The sequence below is a fragment of the Rattus rattus genome, chromosome 15 (genome assembly GCF_011064425.1).
Source record: "Rattus rattus isolate New Zealand chromosome 15, Rrattus_CSIRO_v1, whole genome shotgun sequence".
NCBI classification, from domain to species: domain Eukaryota; kingdom Metazoa; phylum Chordata; class Mammalia; order Rodentia; family Muridae; genus Rattus; species Rattus rattus.
The window spans coordinates 19,966,354-19,987,361 of record NC_046168.1 but is presented as its reverse complement, the minus strand read 5'-3'; the positions used below and the strand labels follow the sequence as shown (position 1 = coordinate 19,987,361).

Here is a 21,008-nt window from a genome sequence, read left to right as displayed (position 1 = left end):
CATTTAATAACTTTATGCACACACCGTCTGTACTTAAATGGGATGCTTCTGACTCTATACCATTGAAGTAGATGTACAGTATGTCCAGTCTAATTTTCTGCTGTATAACAAGCAAGTGCTTCAGTTCGCTTTCTGTTTCTGTGATGAAACAAACAAACAAAAGCCATGTTCAAAAGCATCTTGGAGAGGAAAGTTTATTTGACTTACACTAACTTGTCACAGTCCATCGCAGAGGGAAGGCAGGGCAGGAACTCGAGCAGGGCCCTGGAGGCAGGCACAGAAGATGGAGGAACACTGCTTGCTCCCTTCAGCCTACTCAGTGTGCTTTCCTGTACACCCAGGACCACCAGACGAGGATGGCACCACTCAGACTGGGCTGGGCCCACCCACATCCATCATCAGTTAAGAAAATGTCCCCCCGGTCTTGCCTGGAGCAACCATACATGGGCATTTTCTCAGTTGAAGTTCCCTCCTCTCACGTGGGTCCACCGCGTGTCAAGTTGGCAGAAAACTGGTGCCCCAGGCCAGCTTGAAGGCTTTGCCAGATGTTGCGTAGCACCCAGAGGCTGAGGCAGGAGGATCAGTATCCAAGCCAGTCTGGGCTACATGGAAAGACCTGTCCTATGTTCTTCTGTATCTTTCCTTTGTAATTCCGCTTAGAATTATAATTTAGGAAAACTTCCAAGTTCTTTGAACCAGTGAACTTTCATGTAAAAACTTATATTTCTAAGAAGCCATACAAAAAAAAAGAAAAGAAAAGAAAATTTTTTGAAAAGCTCAAAAAAAAAAAAAAAAAAAAAAAAAAAAAAACTAAAGCAGGTCAGAGTTTAAATTCTGCTTTGCTGTTGATTAGCAGATGGTACCCTGAGCATGTCCTCAAATTTGTAAGGTGGCAGTCTCGAGAAAACACCTCATAAGGGTCCTGTGCAGTGTCAGGATGATGGAAACCCACGTGCAGTCACTAACAGATTTTATAGGCACGTATGAGTGATTTCTATCTTATATTTCTGGTATAATACATCCTCCCATGGCTGTGTTGTTAAATGCTTCCCCACCCCCTTTGACCTGAAATCCTCCATGTGAAAATGCCCATTTACTCTGGTGCTCACTCTGCCCTTGGAGGGGACTGGGGAACAAGAGGTTTTGCCACACGTCTCATCCTCACAGACAAACAGTGCCAATCAGATCCCCAGAGCTTCTGCATCTAACTGTTCCTTGTTGACCTTGCCTTCCTCCTATGATGCCTCCTATGATGTTGGAATTCATGTCCCCAGCCATGTCATGGTCATGGCTGAGACCATCTGAAGGCTTCAGGGCTGGATGTAGCCCAGCACTATGGAGAAGCAGGACTGTTTCCTTTATTTCAAGCCGTCTCTAAAACTCTCGTCGCCTTTCCTAACGCGAGCACACTGCGCCGATGGCTTCTGAGGGCAGCACAGTACAACCAGCCTCTTGGTGGACATAGCATCCTCCCCTTGGGTTGCACTGATTCATCTTGCATTTATTCTTTCAATGTTTATCTTTTTACGTTCTCTGAAGACTTGGTATGATACTCGTTTGTCTTTACAAAAGGAAAACACCAAATCTTAAAAGAACACCTAGCAGCTCTTGTACTGTCTCACTAGGGATTTTGGTTACATTTCCATTTGCCGTTTCCCAGCCTCTGAGCTTCATTCATTATCCAAATAATTACTGGAATCTTCTGGTTTCAAATGCTATATTAAATGCTTAGGTACAAAAGGGACAAGGGCCAGGGGCAAGCGTGCTCTAACACTACAGCCTGTAGAAGGTGAAGCAAGAACTAACAGAGACATAGGACATGAGATATGACCACCGCGAGGTCATAAGGAGGGAAGTGGGGCTACCCCAGATGGCACCAGGAAGGAAGACCTCTCTGAGACAGTGCCTTCTGCTCTCTGGTTGAAGGAAGCAGAGCATAGGGTTCTAGGTGGCCCCAGGGTGTACAGGTCCTGATGCAGAACCAGAGGGCATGTCCCAGGACAAGCCGAGGAGCCTGCAGTGAAAGGAGCTTCCTAGGGGAAGCCTCGGAGTGATGTAGAGCAGTGTCCTCTGGGCATGGCGCCCCGGGGAAGGAATGTAGGTCTTACAGTAGCTTCATAAGAAGCCACCTGGCGCTCCTACAGTGTCATCCATGTTGAGTTGTAGAAACCGTGACACAGTAGAATCAAGGAAAACAGACCGTGTCATATCCGGGCTAAGGAAATAACCCAGATCCATGTACCTGAGAGGGAACCATCGATGGCTGACTAAGACTTCCCAGCAGAGGAAGTGGTGTTTGACTGTTCTAGTTAGGTGCCATCTATTTGTTTTGGGCTTTTGTTTTGTTTCGTTTTTTGTTTGTTCGGGGTTTTTTTGTATTTTTTTTCTTTTTTCTTTTTTTTTCTTTTTTTCGGAGCTGGGGACCGAACCCAGGGCCTTACGCTTGCTAGGCAAGCGCTCTACCACTGAGCTAAATCCCCAACCCCTTGTATTTTGTTTTTTGTTTTGTTTTTTTCTGTGTAGCCTTGGCTATTCTGGAATTAGCTCTGTAGACAAGGCTGGCCTCAGACCCAGATCTGCCTACCTCTGCCCTCAGGGTACTGTGATTAAAGGTGTATACCAACTGGTCCCGCTATATGGATGAGGCAGTGCTTTCATCTTTTTTCTAATAAAGGGAGAAAATTCAGGGTCTCAAGAATGGGGGCCAAATGCCGTTATGAGGTTGAGTAGAATGACGGACGAGAGAGCGGTTGATTCTGTAATGGGTGTACTGCGGACAACTCTGACCAGAATGTAAGACTGGAGGACAGTTGCTAGCCGTGGAGTAGAACTGGCACAGGAAGCGTAGGAGAGGGAACAGGAAGAAGAGGCCCGCTCTGCTCCACTGGCCCAGTGGTGTGTGTGAGGCTGAGAGAGTTGGTTTTGCTTTATTTTGTCAAACTCCTGTGGTACCAGAGCACACTTGGGAGTTTCATAGATGATCTTTACGGAGGGGAATCATAGCAAGCAAGGCCGAGGGCTGTTGCAGGAGCCACTCAGTAGGAAGGCAAGAAGATGAGGTGAGACCCAGAGCACAGTAGGAACCTGGTGTGGGTTCTTCTGTGGTAAAGCTCCTGTCCCTGTGAGTACCTTTAAAGATGCTCCTGGTGGGCTCAACGGACTTCAAGATTTTCTTTTTACGATGTGTAATCAACACACCCTTAAAAGACACAGGGAAACAAGACCTGAAAGTAACCTACTACACACACACACATGGCCAGCAACAGGACTTCTGCATAGCTCCACAAGTCGGCCAGGATCTCCTCTGAGTCTAGAAAAGCTGGCGTGTGTCATGACATCTAAATGTCCACGTAGCATGTCCTTGCTGGAGGAGCTCACGGGCGGTATTCTTTCTATGTGTCCTGCCTACAGGGCAGTTACTCTCCTGCCCCAACGCCCATATGCCTGTGAATGCATAGGAAGTCGGGGAAAGCTTGGGCCGTACAGGCAGGAAGTTGGATGCAGTCAGGATTCCAAGCACACCATTTAGTGTAGCCTTGGTGCTTAAGCTTTTCAACAATATGAAGTGCATCCCAGCTTATCTTTCCAGTGTAAAGGAACCATGGCAAGAAGGCAGAACACAGCGCCACAGTCAGCTCACTTGAAAATACGCACATCAAATCCTGTTTGTGAATATAGCCCAGCCCTGCACTGAAGGCTTAGCAGTGGGGATTATTCCAGAAGTGCAGAGCTCAGACCTAGACAATCAATGGACGGGTGGGGGAGCACCCTCATAGGAGCAGGGGGAGGGGATGCCATAGGGGATTTCTGGAGGGGAAACCAGGAAAGGGGATAACATTTGAAATGTAAATTTAAAAATTCCAATAAAAGAAAAAAAAAGGAAAGCCAATGGATATGATTGATCATATTAACAAACTAAAGGAAAAAGATTTTTCCCTGATTGTTGATAAAATTCAGTGAAACTTAATTGCTAGTAAAATTTAAGAGTATTTCCTTAGTATTAAACATCTGTGGCTAGTCATACACACACACACACACACACACACACACACACACACACACACACACACACACATATTTTGGTGGTAGTGAGTTTTTTGGTTTTTTGTTTTGTTTTTTGGTCTGAGACAGTGTTTCTCTGTATAGCCCTGGCTATCCTGGAACTCGCTCTGTAGACCAGGCTGGACTTACCTCACAGAGCTGCCCACCTTTGCCTCCGGAACACAGAACATTCTGACCAAGTGTCAAGCTTATATTCCCACCAGCAGTGTACGGGAGTTCTCCTCTGGGTACCTCGTCTGCATTTCTAGTATTTGCTTACTTGATGATTACAGTCTTTAATCTTAATGTGCTTTAATTTGCATTCTTCTAGTGGCTGTTGAAGTCGAACACTTTTTCATGCGTGTATTGTCCATTTGTACTTATTTCTGAGAACTGGCTACGTGTTTCACTGACCCATTAACTGGTTGGGTTGCTCATACAGAGCATCCCCTACACACTGAAGAGAAAAGGAACACATCCAAGAGGTTATAGGGAAGGGCAGACCATGCTAGAATAGTTGCTAAGCAAATGAGGACCCGTCAGATGGTAGGAATTAATGCACAACTTTCACAGATTACTGAGTGTTAATGGTTTCAGCTCTCCAGTCAGAATACAGACCAGCAAATGACTAAGAACAGGGTCCTCAAGACGTGTGCCTCACCTTCACAGACGAGCAGCCTTAGATGAGAGACTGCTAAAGGACATGTAACTAGAGAGCATGTATGTGTCATTGTCCAATACCTCACAAAATAAACTTCAAACAAAAATTAGCCAGATATCAAAAAAAATCACTTGCTATTAAGGAAACTACGTAGAAAAACTGATTTAAGCATGCACACCAAACACAGTGGATAAAACAAACTGCAGATATGAACACATAAATTAACACCAACACTGTAACAGAGATGTGGGGGGTGGGGCAGGAGCTAGGGATTCAGCCCACGGCCTTCTGGGTAATCAGCAGAGGCTGTACTGCCAAGCTACACCCCTGCCCCAGGGGATTTACTTTTGATTTCAAAACTTGCTAAAGAGACACAGAAATCAAGATAATGTATGTTAGTGGCATAAAGCTAGATATGTAGGTAGAGTAGTCTTAGAAATCAAGAAGAAAAGGGGTTAAGTAAATATAAGCTAATTATAAGCTAATTAATTTTTCCATGAGAGAACCTGGACAAATGTTGATTAGTTTCACAAAATCAGATGGGAGGGAACCAGAGATGTGGCTCAGTGGTTAAGAGTATTTGATGTTTGCAAAGGACCTGGGTTTGACTCTTCTCACCCATGTGGTGACTCACAGCTGCCAAGTTCTAGGCAGATCCAGTGTCCTCTTCTGGCCTACTTGGAGAGATGGACATTCAAGCAAAACATGTATACCCACCCCCTCCAAATAAATAGGTCACTTTTTAAATTTATGAATGATTCTGGGATGACAGTATTCAAATTCAGAACAATGAGATGTTTAATGTCACTCTATCTGCAAGAGTCAACTCAAAAATTGATCATAAACCTGAATATAAAAACTAAAATCATGAAGCCTTTGGAAGAAAGCATTGGGTGCTAGTTTTCCCAACCTTGTGCTGGGCAGTGTGGGTGTGTCTGACCTTGTGCTGGGCAGTGTGGGTGTGTCTGACCTTGTGTTGGGTAGTGTGGGTGTGTCTGACCTTGTGCTGGGCAGTGTGGGTGTGTCTGACCTTGTGTTGGGCAGTGTGGGTGTGTCTGACCTTGTGTTGGGCAGTGTGGGTGTGTCTGACCTTGTGCTGGGCAGTGTGGGTGTGTCTGACCTTGTGTTGGGCAGTGTGGGTGTGTCTGACCTTGTGTTGGGCAGTGTGGGTGTGTCTGACCTTGTGTTGGGCAGTGTGGGTGTGTCTGACCTTGTGTTGGGTAGTGTGGGTGTGTCTGGCCTTGGGTTGGGCGGTGTGGGTGTGTCTGACCTTGGGTTGGGCAGTGTGGGTGTGTCTGACCTTGTGTGGGCAGTGACCTTGTGTTGGGCAGTGTGGGTGTGTCTGACCTTGTGTTGGGCAGTGTGGGTGTGTCTGACCTTGTGTTGGGCAGTGTGGGTGTGTCTGGCCTTGTGTTGGGCGGTGTGGGTGTGTCTGACCTTGGGTTGGGCAGTGTGGGTGTGTCTGACCTTGTGGTGGGCAGTGTGGGTGTGTCTGACCTTGGGTTGGGTGGTGTGGGTGTGTCTGACCTTGTGTTGGACAGTGTGGGTGTGTCTGACTTGTGGTGGGCAGTATGGGTGTGTCTGACCTTGGGTTGGGTGGTGTGGGTGTGTCTGACCTTGTGTTGGGCAGTGTGGGTGTGTCTGACCTTGTGTTGGGCAGTGTGGGTGTGTCTGACCTTGTATTGGTCGGTGTGGGTGTGTCTGACCTTGTGTTGGGCAGTGTGGGTGTGTCTGGCCTTGGGTTGGGTGGTGTGGGTGTGTCTGACCTTGTGTTGGGCAGTGTGGGTGTGTCTGACCTTGTATTGGTTGGTGTGGGTGTGTCTGACCTTGTGTTGGGCAGTGTGGGTGTGAACCTTCACCCACCTTGGAGCAGGCTGCTCTTTCTTTACCATAGCAACAAAAGCACAAGCGATGAAGGGTTAAATTGGCTTAGTTCAAAACCGAAAGCATGCACTTGAGGTGATACTGTCTGGGAGAATCCACACAACAAGGCAGGAAGCGTTTGCAAACCGCATGTCCGATAAAGGAGCCTTGTTTGGAACATAGGATTCCCAACACTCAACCAAAGCGAACCTCAGTGTAAGCACAGGCAAAGAACTTGCAAAGAAGCCTCCAAAGACAGTCTACGGTGGCCCAGAGGTGCTTTAGGAAGGTGTTCAGCGCCATTAGTAATTAGTGAAATCCACCTGAGGCCCCAACCACACCCACTAGGACATCGAGGATCCAAGCAGACAGCAGTCAGTGTGGAGTGGAATTTTTCGTACAGAGCTGGTGGGAAAATAAGATGGCCGCCTTGGAAAACAGATGGGCAAGTCTTCAGGATGTTTACCACAGACTCACCATGTGACTCACCAGAGACTCCTCCTCACAGCCAATGAGAACATAGGCCGCGCAAGAACCTACAAATGTTCTCTGCAGCTTTGCCCGCTAGTCCCCAAATGGCCCAGATGCCCACGGCTGGTGATGGAGCGATAGATGTGATAGGAGTTATATAGTGGAATACCATCCACAGAAAGGGTTGGAGGTCTGATGCACCTTGAAAGGTTTCTCCGAGGAAAAGAGCCAAGCTCAAGGGTCACAAAGTGAGATTCCCCTTAAGTGAGATCTGGGGAAAGGCAGAACGTGGAAGTTAGAGTAACAGTTGCCAGTGAGCAGGGGAGGGGAACAGAGAGAGTGGTGCCAGTGGCTGTGAGGTCTGCATGTGGTGTTAAAAATCTGGAATTAGAGACCTGGTATTGGATTGACAGTCCTGTGAATGTGAATATATTGACCCGCTGACCAAATCGCACATTTGAAAGCTTGAGTGTATGAGTTATATTGAATGTTTTTAAAGGCTATTTCCTGTATGCCTTTTCAATTCAAAACTACAACGGAAGGAATAAATGGAGATTACTTTTTTAATTTTCAAAAGGAGGGAAGCCGCTGTTCGTTTTGCTTGTTCTATGGGGGTTTGTTTCGTTTTGTGGTTTTTGAGACAGGGTTTCTCTGTGTAGCCCTGGCTGTCCTAGAACTTGTTCTGTAGTCCAGGCTGGTCTTGAACTCAGAGATCCACCTGCCTCTGCCTCCCAAGATTAAGGTGCTGGGATTAAGGACGAGGACCACCACCACCCAGTGACAGAGAAGTTGTAAAACACAGGCTCTGTTAATACAGAGCATAGAGTTTACGTCACAAAGAAGATAAGACTATCATGAGAACACGTTTAAGCCACACAATTCAGTCTACAATTACACCTTTAAAAATATGAGTGAGGCTGGATATAAATATGCAAAAAATATGCTAAAAACATTGACTCTTATTTTTAACTTTTACCACAAAATATTTTAATATTAATAGCAATAAGACTTTCCAGTTGTATGCCCAGATGGCTTGTATGTTACATGTTGTGACAAAGAAAAATGACTTCCCTAGATTAAAAAAAAAAAAAAAGAGCCCCCAGCACTTGCATTAGGAGAGTAACCATAGTAACCATGAGTTCTTTATCCACCGGAACCCAGTGTAGACTGACCCATCACAGGTGGTGTCAGGACCTGGCTGGTATCAGTTGGCAGCTTGGAATGAGCTCTACGGAAAGTGATCTTTGCAAGCTTACGGAGAAAAGAACGTCTAGGGAAGGTGCTGGCATCCTTGGAAAGCCAAGGTCAGAGCTGAAGGAACCTCCTTGTTCCTGGGGAAGAGGATGGTAGACTAAGATACTCCATTCTGCACTTCAGGGTGCTCTAGACATCCTGCTGCCACAGTGCTAAACCCCCGTCTCTGCATTTCTCTCACTCCCTCCATTGGATGGGGACAGAAACATGCCCAGCAGAGCCTGGGGCGTGGGCTTTCAGTGTTAGTGAGGAGGCAGGAAAAGGAGACTCACCTACATTCTCCTTCTGGGGTATGAGGTGGGGCCCTGTAGCATCTCCCCAGGAAGAATGCGCCCAAATGCAGAGGAGTCAAAAAAAAAAAAAAAATGACAGATTCCCACTAACATTTGGAATGACTAAAATTAGAACCATACTTTCTATCACAAACCAAAATAAATTCCACATGGATCCGGAATCCAAATGTAAAACTGGAGATCATAAAAGCACTTACAGAATCTATGCATGAATATTTATGGGATGTTGGTTGGGGGAAGTTGCTAAGCATGATGTAAATACCAGAATGCCGTTAAAACGTTGGAGAGAAAATATCGAGTGACCCAGAAAAATGGCCCCGGGTGTGGTAGAGTGCTTGCATAGCTCACACAGGCCCTGGGTGTGATTCCCAGCACCGAAGAAACAAAGGTGTATGTAAAGATAGGTACGATTGCATTTTCAAAGCATTTTCATTTATACCTTATAAGTAAATGTATGACCCTACCTCTAAAAAAATCAGAATGGCATTTGTTGGAATACGGGTTGGTTACCATTTGGTGATGGCTGTTAGAGATGGTGAAATGGTTTTTCTAACTTTCCTCACTGTACTGACCCCCACCACCACCCTCTAAAATTACTGCTCTTTTTCAATTTGGAAAGTGAAGGATTCAGACGGTCGTCTGAAGCAGGGTCTCCAGAGGCAGTTTTAATGCTAACCTCCAGCAAAATGAGGATAACTTTGCAGAGCGCGTCAGAGACCGGTGTGCCCCACGCCCACCTGCGGGATTAGACCAAGGGGGGAGGGGGGTGGACTGCGCTCCATCTGGTGGCGCCTTTAAAAGGAGGATTAGCTAATCGCACCCCTCTCTGCAAGCCTCATGTTTCTCTTACCTCCCCAGCATGGTGTTTTGGGTTTGGATTTGCTATGCCTTGTCTTGTTTTTAAGAGAAGCCATCTGCTTCAGAAGAAATGCTTAATTCATGGCGTTGGCATCTAAGGGAAAGCCAGATGCCTCTTTCAGTTCTTCATTGCCTTACCTACAAAGAACAAGCTGCCCCAGCGTCTCTGGTTCCACAGCCTTTAGGTTTCCCGTGTTTTCTCTCTTCTTCCCTGGAGCTCCATCTCAGCTGAGGATTGGTGGAAGACGTTGTGGTGCCCTAGCCAAAGGGGAGTCTCCCTCGAGGAAGACAAGGCCTCCAGAAGGCTTGATGGCGAATACGAGGGAGGCCCTTCAGGGTCCAGAAATACTAATCAATAGCACGTCATAGAAACAGAGCAAGCTATCTGCAGACGGCAAAGAAAGGAAAACGTCCCACTTGATCCCGCTCTTAGCACACAGTTGTTCTTTCTACGAGATGGGGGGCGGGTGTCGTGACAGTTTCTGGCATTAAATGTCCTTAGCCTTCGCCATTCAGATAAGAGCCAAGTGAATGCCATCTTTCCGGGTTTTTTTTTTTTTCCTAGCTGAGATTGGCACGTTTCAGTAGTTCTTCCTTCATGTTTAAGAGTAAAAACCTTGGTAAACAGACTCTCCCTGAGGGTCCCATTGACCGTTTCCGCGCACGTCCCTCTCGGTTGTAAACAGCAGGACTCTGAACATCTGCGCTTTTCAGGAGATCCCCGGCTTCCTCCTGTATGCTCCTCAGGGAAGCCTGTTGCTCTTGGGCTAGAGCGAGGTTGGCATGCAGCTGCTTCTGCTATTAGAAGGCTCGGTGATACAGTTTCCAGCCGAGTTACTTTGCAAGATGGCCGTAAAGCAGCACGAGCATATGTATTTGGGCCACACATCCCGTAAGAGCCCGTGTACCCCCCTCGTAGTTACATGTTCTGTGCTTTTTCTTCTTAAGTGGACTTTGATGACAGGGAGCAGGACAGCATCGAGATAAAAGGACAAGGGTGTGTCCCTTTCCCCTGATAGACGCAGCAGGATTGTTCTTAACACAGCTGCTTTGGCATCTGTGGAGGACTCCACATGCTCGTCGTGAGAACCGAAGACATGGTGGCCCTGACAAGGAAGTGACGGGTTCTTCCCTCCGCTACCCAACCCCTGCTGTCCACAGGGGTGTAGTGGTAAATGTGTGCAGGAGGCTGTGCTCTGTAACACATCGCCTGTACTCATGACTGCCGTCTCATCTTGGGTACAAGCCAGGCTTATCAGTCCCTCTCATTGCCTCTTTCTAGGAGCGGCCTACTGCCAGTTCATGGACATGCTCTTCCCGGGCTGTATTAGTTTGAAGAAAGTAAAATTCCAAGCAAAGTTGGAGCACGAGTATATCCACAACTTTAAACTTCTGCAAGCGTCCTTTAAACGGATGAACGTTGATAAGGTAAGAGGTTTGCTAATATCCCTGTCTTTAAAATTGCCTTTAATATTTCATTCGTTTTGGATTGTGTGTGTGTGCATTCATATGTGGGTCTGTAGTGTAAGTGCAGTTCCTGCAAAGCCCGTAAGAGGGTGTGGGATTCCCCAGGAGTCACAGTTACAGGAGACTGGGAGCCATCCAACGTGGTGCTGGGAATTGAACTCCAGTCCTCTGAAAGAACACCACAGATACCTTCGCCATCTATCCAGCACCCTTAAATACTTTGTGATCAAAAATGAAGAAGTGAGATATACTTAGATACTCCCCCTCGGGGAGGGGCGGGAGGATGTCCGTACATACATAAACAACAGCTCTGAGTTCCCTTATGCATGTGAGGTTTTAGTTTTAAGAAGTCCTTAATCCTGCAGCCATTAGACAAACCTCTTAGCAGGAATCCTAAATGTTATAGCCCGCTGTTAGCTTCTCAGTGTTGCAAATGAGGAACTTTTATGTTTACCAGATGTCGCTGGAGTTCTTTGAGTATTTTGTTCCTTTGGAAAAACAACTTGTTAACAGGGGACCCTTCATGGGTATGAATCTCCATTTCAAGACTGAATTAAGTAATTTACATTTTCTAACTGTCTAACCGGACTCCTCTGTAGAAGAGGACTCGGACCTTCCTTCCTTGTGGTTCAGGTACCTGGGGGATGCAAGCAACAGCGGCCAGCATAGCGCATTCCTTAGACTCCAGCCTTTGTGAATGTTGCTTTTCTCCTTCAGATTATAATTTTGCCTTAGAGTGACACAGATGGAAATCTTTTGTGTCCGCTTCCTACAGCGCTAAGACCCACTGGTCTCTCCAGGAGTGCTGGCCGCTATCCAGATGTTCACTTACTAATATGTGTCCGTTATTTAGGGTTTCTCGCTCATGAAGAGTATGACTGGCTGTACCTCTTAGAATGAACTAGCATAACAAGTCATGAATTGTGAACAAGGAGAAAGAGATAAGCCAGCAGAGAAGAAACAACTCTTTGAAAAACATATTAATAAAAGGAATAAATAGGCCACAGGATAAGAAACAGATACTAGGTTATAAGAGATGAAGGCTGGAGGAAAGTTTAATAATTCAATACAGCTCACTGCTTTCCGAAGTAAGAAGCATTCCTCCCAGGATGTCAAGAAAATCTGGCTTCTTCGTTTGTCAGAATTCATCTTCTATATTGTATGCTCTTAGCCAGCCAGGGTAGTTCGTTCCAGCTGCTTTGAAGTCTGAGGCTGGAGGATTGCTTGGGCCTAAGAATTTCAGAACATCCTGGACAATACATGCAAGACCACTATTTCAAATCAAAAAGAAAAAATGTTTCTCTGAAAAGTCTTAGCTTTTATTCTTTTCCCCTTTGTCTAATTTCCAAGTATTCCTTTCCCAGCCCACCCAGCCATGGGAGCTCTCCTTACTTTTAGGAAACACCTGTTTTCTTTCCCTTTTAAACCCTTTCTTGTTCATTAGAAAGGAGAAACACTGGTCCATAGGTTTCTGGCTGGAACTTGCTGTAAATCAAGTCAGAGAGCGTTGTGCATCTTCCTATAAGTGGACACACAGAAGAGCTAAGAATGTTGAAAACCAAGTTTGCGGTGGGAGGAGACTGTCCTCCCAGTCTGTCAGCCCCCCTAGCCACAAGATGCTAGCACAGGATTGTCAAATCCCTAGAGACACAGTATCATGTACCTATCATGTCTGCTCCAGGGTTTGGTTGAAGCTTATGTCCCCGAAACAAGGAATGCAAAGTGAAGTGGAGAAGTAAGAGCTTCTGCATGCCGCCGTCACGTAAAGGTCCCACACGTAGGTAGCAAGTTGCTTCAGTTGTCCACGAAGGACACTTACCCAGTCAGGCTCTTCATAAGCAAAAAGTAAAATCCCAAAGGTATCAACTGTAATGAAATACACAGGGAAGCCAGGGAAATGTGAATGGGGCGGGAATCCTTCCATCAAGGGTTCAAGGGAAGCGAGAGGACAGGACACGGCAGCACCAGGACCAGGTGCAGCTTGATGGAAAAATGTCCCTTCCAGAAACTTCTTTTTGTTCTGCACCTCTGTTGGTGTCTAACACATCTGCACTTAAACATTTTTGGAAATTTTATTACTGATGACTTAGCTGAGCATATACCCTGGGTGCTGTTTCCCTCATTTTTCTTTTTAAGTTATGATTGATTGATTCTGTTCTCTTTTTTCAATTCTTTCTTTTACCTTCAAGATTATAACATAATTGTATCGTTACCTCCTTCCCTTTTTCCTCTTTCTTCCCGTATGTTAACCCTCCTGGCTCTCTTTCAAATTTATGGCCTCTTTTTTCATTCATTGTTGTTCATGGTGCCAGAAAGTATCGTGCTAGCTTCTAAAAGAGGGGGGAGAGGGACACCAGCATGGCATGAGAACCCTAAGACTGCAGCAGTGGCACTCACAGACGTGAAGGTACCCAAGCAGCTCTCTCCTTGGAGTTAAGACCCTTCCCACAATAGGAAGCCATGCCTGGGACAGGAAACCGAGTTAACTTCCCAGAGCTGGTAAAGTCGTGGATCATAGAGGGAGCCACAGACTGTTTTCCTTTGTCTTTAAAGGTGCCCCCTTGACATTTATGACCATCGATGGCTTATCGTTTCCCAGGTGGCAAGGACTTGTTGCAGACTTAGTCTCCTCTGTTTCCATTATGCTATCATCCTACGAAGCTTTGGTTCCCGTGCACCGGGCCTCTGAATCATGCACACACACATTTGCATCCTGAGTCACAACTTAGTTCCTCACTCTCTCATGGTTCCCGTCACCCAGTAAGAGGGGAAGTAAAATCCAGCCATTGTGCAATATGGGACACATGGAACCATTCCATGTCCTTTAATAAAAACACATAGTGACCCACTGAATTACAGATCAGTAGTCAAGTCCCTCCTATGTCCTTTGTCAAAATCCCAGGGGTTCCTGTAAGAGTTAGCAGGGAATCCTGGCTGACTCTGGGCTGGAGTGGAAAGCTCCTCACTCCGAGAAGCCCGGCTTCCTCTCTCCGGAGCTGATGCGTGCTTCCATGACCCTCTTAACGAGCATCTTCCTCTCTGTCTCTGCGCTCCCACGGAGCCCTAGCTGTGCTCCTGGGTGGCTTATTCCTGGGTCCTGCGCTGTGTTAGCTGGGATGCTTGTCTACACTTTAATGAGCTCTGTTCCACATGCCCCATCAGCACAGTGTCTGTTTTTGCTGGCCTGCCCCTGGTTCGTGTGCTGTGTCTGGTAGCCATATTCCTTATAAGAGTTTATCTCAATACAACTGGGACATAGGAATACACTTCAACTTGGAAACAGCACAGCATCTCAGGCCTGGCATAACTATACATACCCTATACATGAGGTAAGTCCCTCGACTTGGGGTTTGTTGTTTTCTGGTTTTGTTGGTTGGCTTTTTTGAGATGAAACCTTACTACGTAGCTCAGTTTGCTCTCAAACTCATAATCTCGCCATAGTCTCTCAAGTGCTGGGATCACAGGCGCGTGCTACAGCAGACCTGGCAGGTCCCCCGCGTCTTGACAACTCAGGTTATTCCTTTTTCAGGGAATATTCAGTTTTACAGGATAATCCACTCTGGGGCTTCTGGGTTGTTGTTTGTTCGTTTGTTGTTTTGTCTTTACCAAGTCTTTAAATAGTTAAAAGCTATATTAATTATAGAATACTGCTGAGAAGACAGGGAACAATCGTTGGTCAATAATTGCAGGCAGGGGGGCCTGGGAAATGCTCAGTGGTTAGGACCACCTGCTACTCGCACAGACGACTCTGGTTCAGTTCCCAGCCCCTGTATCTGATGGCTACAGAGGATCCAGTCAGTGATCTCTCCTGGCCTCAGCAGGCACTGGACACACGTAGTGCCCACAGAAGCACCTGAATCAGAGTAAAAAAAACACTAAAATTTCTGCTTACAAGAGAATCGCAAGCAAGCAGTCCTTAGGATACAATGCCATAAAACTCCCAGCTAACCTGAGGTTTGTGACTCATGTGGTAAACCTGACGTTGCAGGTAATCCCGGTGGAGAAGCTGGTGAAGGGGCGTTTCCAAGACAACCTGGATTTTATTCAGTGGTTTAAGAAATTCTACGATGCTAACTATGACGGGAAGGAGTATGATCCTGTTGAGGCTCGACAAGGGCAGGATGCAATTCCTCCCCCTGACCCTGGGGAGCAGATCTTCAACCTGCCCAAGAAGTCTCACCATGCAAACTCCCCCACAGCAGGTATGTGGCGAGCACAGCTTTCCTTCTCCTCACAGGGAACAGGGCCAACCCTGCCGTGCTTCAGTCTGTGCTGGGGGTAGCAGTACCTTCATGCCTTTGGATGGTTTTCAGTATTGTCTGTGTGACCATGCTGATCGTTCTGTGACCCACTTGTCCTGAGTCTCACGATCTGGATATCGGATATTAAAAAGACACAGCCGTGCCCGCCGTGTCTCGTAGCTGCCTGCTAAGATAGTGCCCTGAGGATAGATTTCGTCTTCTCTCTTAATTGTCCTGAAAATTTTTGAGTAGTTTGTTTAGATTTGGACCAAAATATTTTAGTGCTTAATTGCCAGTAAGGCAGATCATAATATGAACTGACACACTGCTAAGTGTGGGTCGTTTTGTGGAGATGTTCGAAGGAAATCAGTGAGTGGTTTGTATGTTATTTCAGACATATCATTTATCGTGAGTCCTTGTCCTCACATTTGAAATTATTGAGGCTACATACCTAAAACTTTTAGGAGTATTTTAATTTTTATGGATTTAAAAAAATTTTTTTTAAATATTTTAGAAATATCCTTGCCATAAACAACCAACTTTACCAGATGACATATGTTCCTGTGAAGTGAGGTCATTGTTATACACACCGATTGTGTGCTAGACCGTTACCAGTGAAACACCCAAAACTTTCCATCACAAATGCAGAGCTATTACAAATCAGACCTATTACGATACAGATTTTTTTATTTCTACCCATTCTACTACAGTCAGTATGGATTAGCTATGGGTAATAATAAGTATTGGTAGCTTTATTATCAGACTTTAGCTTCCTACTTAGAAACCTTTTCCCTTTTTTTTTTTCTATTGGAATAAATAGCTATATGCCAGGTAATCTGTGTCCCCTGGAAATCTGACATCTCCAAAAGATTTTGACATTGTTTTAAAAAATATATTGTTAGAGGTGACAAGATCAGTGTGTATGCCTGCCCAGTCTGTTAAACGAGGTCTTCGTAGTGTGGGAGGAGAAGAAAGAGAATACCTATCTCTGAGAGATATCTGGGAGTGACTGTATTGGGCTTTGGTAATGGGTGGGTCCTGGAGTGAGCAGTTGAGCTGCCAAGTGTGACCTCCTGGCTTGTTTCGGAAGGATGAGGTTATCATTTAGTGAGTGCTGAAAGAGAGCTAGAGCTGAGAAGACACTGTTTGTGTTAACATACTGAGTTTCAGGTTTCTTTGTAGCCTCCAAAAGATGATCTAAATAACCAGTGTGTGTGTGTGTGTGTGTGTGTGTGTGTGTGTGTGTGTGTGTGTGTGTGTGTGTGTGTGTGTGTGTGTAAGCACGCCTATGCATGCACAGGAACACAAGCAGGAGATATACATTTGGGAGTGTTGCGTACATTGAAACGGGAAGTGAATACAGAAAGATAAAGGGAGGGCGCCTTCAGGAATTCCTAACAATTGCAGAGTGAAGGGGAAGAAATGTCCGTGGAATGCAGAAAAAATGCCAAAAAGATCAGAAGCGTCTAAGGAGTGGCTTTCAGGGAAGCAGAAAGGAGGAGACAGAATGACCCATGGTCTCTAACTCTGCTGAGGAGTCGCTCGGCTTAGAATCATCTGTGGAACGATGAGAAGAGGCCTGGGTTGGGGAATGAGTTGGACAAAAGGCTCTGCTTCAGTGCCCAAGTCCAGGTTTGGAATGAATGAGCCACGCCGCAGAAAAGCACTGAGCCCTGATCTCTGGGAGTCAGACACATGTGAAGGGAAAAAGCTTTTTTAAAAGGAAGAACACAGACAAAGTCAGGAGAATTGAAGTCATTAGTAGTATGTGAAGCGGAGAGACCTAGAATCCTCTTCTTCCTCCCACAATCATACTGTGACCTTAATTCTTTTGCCTCAGCTCCAGCACTTGCCTTCCAAGCAGAACTACAGTCTGTTGCCTTGTCCCCATTCTCCAAGAATCCCCTCATCTGTGTCTCACAGAACAAACAGTAGGAAGTTTCTAGAAAGAGGGTCATGAATATTAATTGCAGAAATACGATACAGGGAAACTTGAAAATAGTATATAGAGAGCTGAGTCCTACAGCGTGATTAATAATCTTTCAGAGAATGAGTGCTCTGAGATACTGCGCCCCAGAGTCTGCATGGCGGCCATCGACCAAGGCCAGGAGGGTGTGGACCGAGGAGGGAACCTTTAACAACCTTGTCAAGGAAATAGTTGAGGAAAATAATGAGCATTTGGTTGTCAGGGAGAGAAGTTTGAGGAGGGATGGGGAAATGGTATTCTTTTGTGTTTGTTTAAGGGACAACATTATCACGTTTGTAAGATCTGGTGAGCCAGGGGTGAGAGAAAGAGGAAAGCTTAGAGGACCATGACCCTGAACGTGAAGACAAGGGCTCAGGAGACGCTGAGGTCAAGGGCTCAAGTGGGGAGTTAATGGGAAAGGGAAGATGTATTTTTCCAGAGCAGAAGCAAAGGGAGAGGCTGGATGAAAATAAGCCATGGGGAGATTGGGAGGCAAAATGTCGGAGACAAAATGTCATGCAGGACCAGCTGGGCACCGGCTTCAGTCAGCATCCTTCAGAGCTGGAGTAGAGCCGGTGCTGGTGGTGGGACCCCCCAGGGCCGGGATTGGGAGGCCTGTGAAGTGAGCAGAACTCGGGCAGGAACCTAAGGCAGGCTGCTCTCTCTTCCCTAATGTCAGCTTCTGTGGCTGTTACTAGTGGACAGGTTGGCTTTGAAACCTTTATTTAGTCTTTAATTCCAATACTAAACCTCAGGATATTTTTCTTCCACAATCGTAACTCTTCTTTATCTTTTTTTTTTTTTTTTAAACCTTCTAACACTTACATCTTTCATCTAGAACTCTGGCCAGCCCTCTCAGAAAAGCCACAAAGGAACTTGTCCTTTTCAATGAAATGCCACGAACCTGAGAAAGAACTCTGTGTTTTCCAGAATTCACTTTCTCGGGTGACAAAACATAGGAAACATACTGAAATCGACAGTTAATAAATAGGATTTTTTTTATGTCCCAGAAGGCAGTGTTTTCTGATACGGCTCCCATACCTTGATGGTGTTTACTTTGTTGCTCTCACTTGGGGAGGAATGGTATTTTCAGGAATGCAAATTAATCACTCCCCTTTAATCAAATATGTCCTGAATATTAGACATTGTGGGGCAGTAAAACGTTACTGGAGAAAAATTACCACAAGACATATATCACATGCGGGACACCATTTTAAGGACCATAGTTGGAGAAAGGCCCCTTAGAAGTGCACAGGCCCTGCCTTTTCTCCAAGTCCTGCATTCATACATTGGGAACAAGGCCAAGGAAATGTAAATCAAAATGTTTCCCAAAAGTCAGGAGCAGTGCTGCAAACCTATAAATAGAAGCCTGTGCTTTAGTCAAGGTTTCCAGGGACTCTCTCAGAATCGTTCCTCTTTGATCGAGACATGCATATTATTGGAAATGAGACTGTGATACTGAGAGCATCATCCTTTTACAGAGACGAGGACATCAGTTCCCGACACGTGACCTATCAGGATTTGTAGGTGCCAAGCACAGCAGTGAAAGATTTAAGAGTCTTAAGTTCAGAGGTCGATCAGGGTCTACTAGCCTGGCTCCGTGTTTCAGATCCAGCTGTGCACACGTCCCACATGTGTGCGTTTGAATGTGATGTAGTAGGACTCAGGGTTCTCTTAGAATTCTCTATTCAGAACACCGACCCTAATGTCTTTAATGCGGTCTTGATGTATACGGTCAGAGTTGTCCTTCACCCAAGGCTATAAAGGCTACCCCCCCATCCTGTTTTCAACCATGTAAGCCATTACATGTTTCCATGGATACAGACAATCAAAAAGAGATCAGGGTTTCGATATGAAAACAGAATGATAGCTAGATATTACTGGTCTAGAACCAGGTGTTTGATTATCCGCATCCATGGAAACAGCAATGACTTGTCTAGCTGAAAACGGGAGGTGGGTTAGCATTTTGGAATACTTGATTTTTTTGCACTGGATGAATCTCTCCTCACAGATATGCCTTGGGCTGATTTAACATGCATGCCAGCTTGAAAATGTCTTGTGTGTGTGACAAAGGGACCAGATTAGAGTGGGAAATTGATGGGCAGTATAATGTTCATTTAATAATAGCAGAGGGGATCCTGTCTGTGCTAACAAGCATGGGAAATCCTGCGTCTGCAGTGTGGACTTCTGCGGTGTGCTGTGTGACCCACAGAAGGCTTCCTGTATAAAATCAGTGCTCTCCGCTCATTTGGGGCATTCTTTATGAGAGTGAGCAAGGCCTCTCTGCCATTTCAAGTCAGATAAAAGCTTTCCTCCTGTGGCCTCAAAGCAGCATAAAGTTGGTTGGTCTCTGTGTATAGGTGGGCACACCTCTGCTGTAATCAACTTTATTACATAAACAGGTTTCAGACCAGCGTGAATAGCTGCCGAGTAACATCGATTCTGACTGAATTCTGAGGAATTGTGTTGTCCCAGTTTCTAACCTGCCACCTGCAGCCAGCCGTGCGTTTAAATGCACACGTTACGGGGATAACTGTCTGTTAGGTGTCAGCATTCTTGTGAATCGTGATATTTACAAGGGTAGTTGCCCTGATCCGACCTGCAATTCCATAGCTGTTCTAGAGAGATTGGCTTTATGTGTGAAGACTCAATACTTAAAAGGAAATTCAGCATTATGGTCCCTATGGCAACGGCAGCTCAGACACATCGTAGATTCACATACACAAACGTATTTAAATCAGACTCCCAAGTATAAATATAGTTAGACTTAGAGTTGCTATGGGGATTGACTTTTTTCCTTCAAGACCAGTGCGTCAGCCTTAAAATCAGGTTAGGAAGAAATGCTAGTAGTTCCAAAACAGAATGTACCCAGACAGTGTCAACTGGGTGTCTAAATAATCCTCATCGAACCCCTAAATGTTGGTTGTAGTAAATCCTAATAGTGTTTTTTAGAAACTGTATTGAACACCGAATATTCCCACTCAGTTGCTCCAAGCTCTTGGTTCAGTTTTGAAATGTGACCATGTCTCCATCCATTTGCTGAGCAGTGTACAAGCAGTGCTGGAACATCTGAAATCGAGGTGGGCAGCATCTCTCACCCTCTTTAGGGAAAGGGAAGTTGCTGTACTTCTCTGTAGGTTTTATGTTAGTTTTGTTTCTTAAAAAACCGTAGTGCCAAGTGTGATGGTGCACACCCTTAATCCCAGCACTTGGGAGGCAGAGGCAGGCAGATCTCTGTGAATTTGAGGCCAGCCTGGTCTACAGAGTGAGTTCCAGGACAACTGAGAATACACAAGAGATTCAGTAATCACAGTGTGGTTTTTGTTGTTGTTGCTGTTGTTGTTTTGGATTGTTTGTTTTGCCTCATTCTAGTCCTAGTTTTATAGTTCAGAATATGTCCCTTTTAAAGTACCAAATGTATTTGAAAAGAATATAACTCTTCATTTGAACAGTGCTTGGCAAATTATATAAAACCAAGGAGTTTGACGGTGTACTTCAGATTCTCCACAGTTTAGTGGGAGGGGCTTGTCTATCCCAAATAACTGTTGCAGAAATAATTTTTAGTCTTTCTACATTGGTTGTGAAACTGTGCCTTCCTTTAATTCTGGCTTTGTTTTTAAAGAGTCTTTTACTAGTGCATATATATTTATGATTAAGTTGTCCTATTGAATTGCACTAATGTTTTTGAAACAACTCTTTGTCTTAAGAATGATAAGGACAATATAGCTACTACTGCTTTTTTTATATTTATGGTTTGAATGGTTTTTAATGAGGTAAATATCCTTATTTATTAAATACCCACCTATCTGCGTCTTTATAGGTAAAATGTGTCTTTAACCATCATATAATTGGGCCCTGCCTTTTAATTCACTTCGGTAATCTCTGCCTTTTAG

General features: G+C 45.3%; 1 protein-coding gene across 3 annotated transcripts in view; it reads left to right on the top strand.

Moving 5' to 3' along the window:
• Mapre2 (microtubule associated protein RP/EB family member 2) overlaps nucleotides 1-21,008 on the top strand; it is a 142,031-nt gene that overhangs the window by 88,730 nt on the left and 32,293 nt on the right. For all 3 annotated transcript variants that reach the window (XM_032886068.1, XM_032886067.1, XM_032886066.1), the window contains 2 exons: nucleotides 10,724-10,869; nucleotides 14,897-15,110. In XM_032886068.1, coding sequence (XP_032741959.1) covers nucleotides 10,724-10,869; nucleotides 14,897-15,110 — 360 coding nt within the window. The remainder of the gene's footprint in view (nucleotides 1-10,723; nucleotides 10,870-14,896; nucleotides 15,111-21,008) is intronic.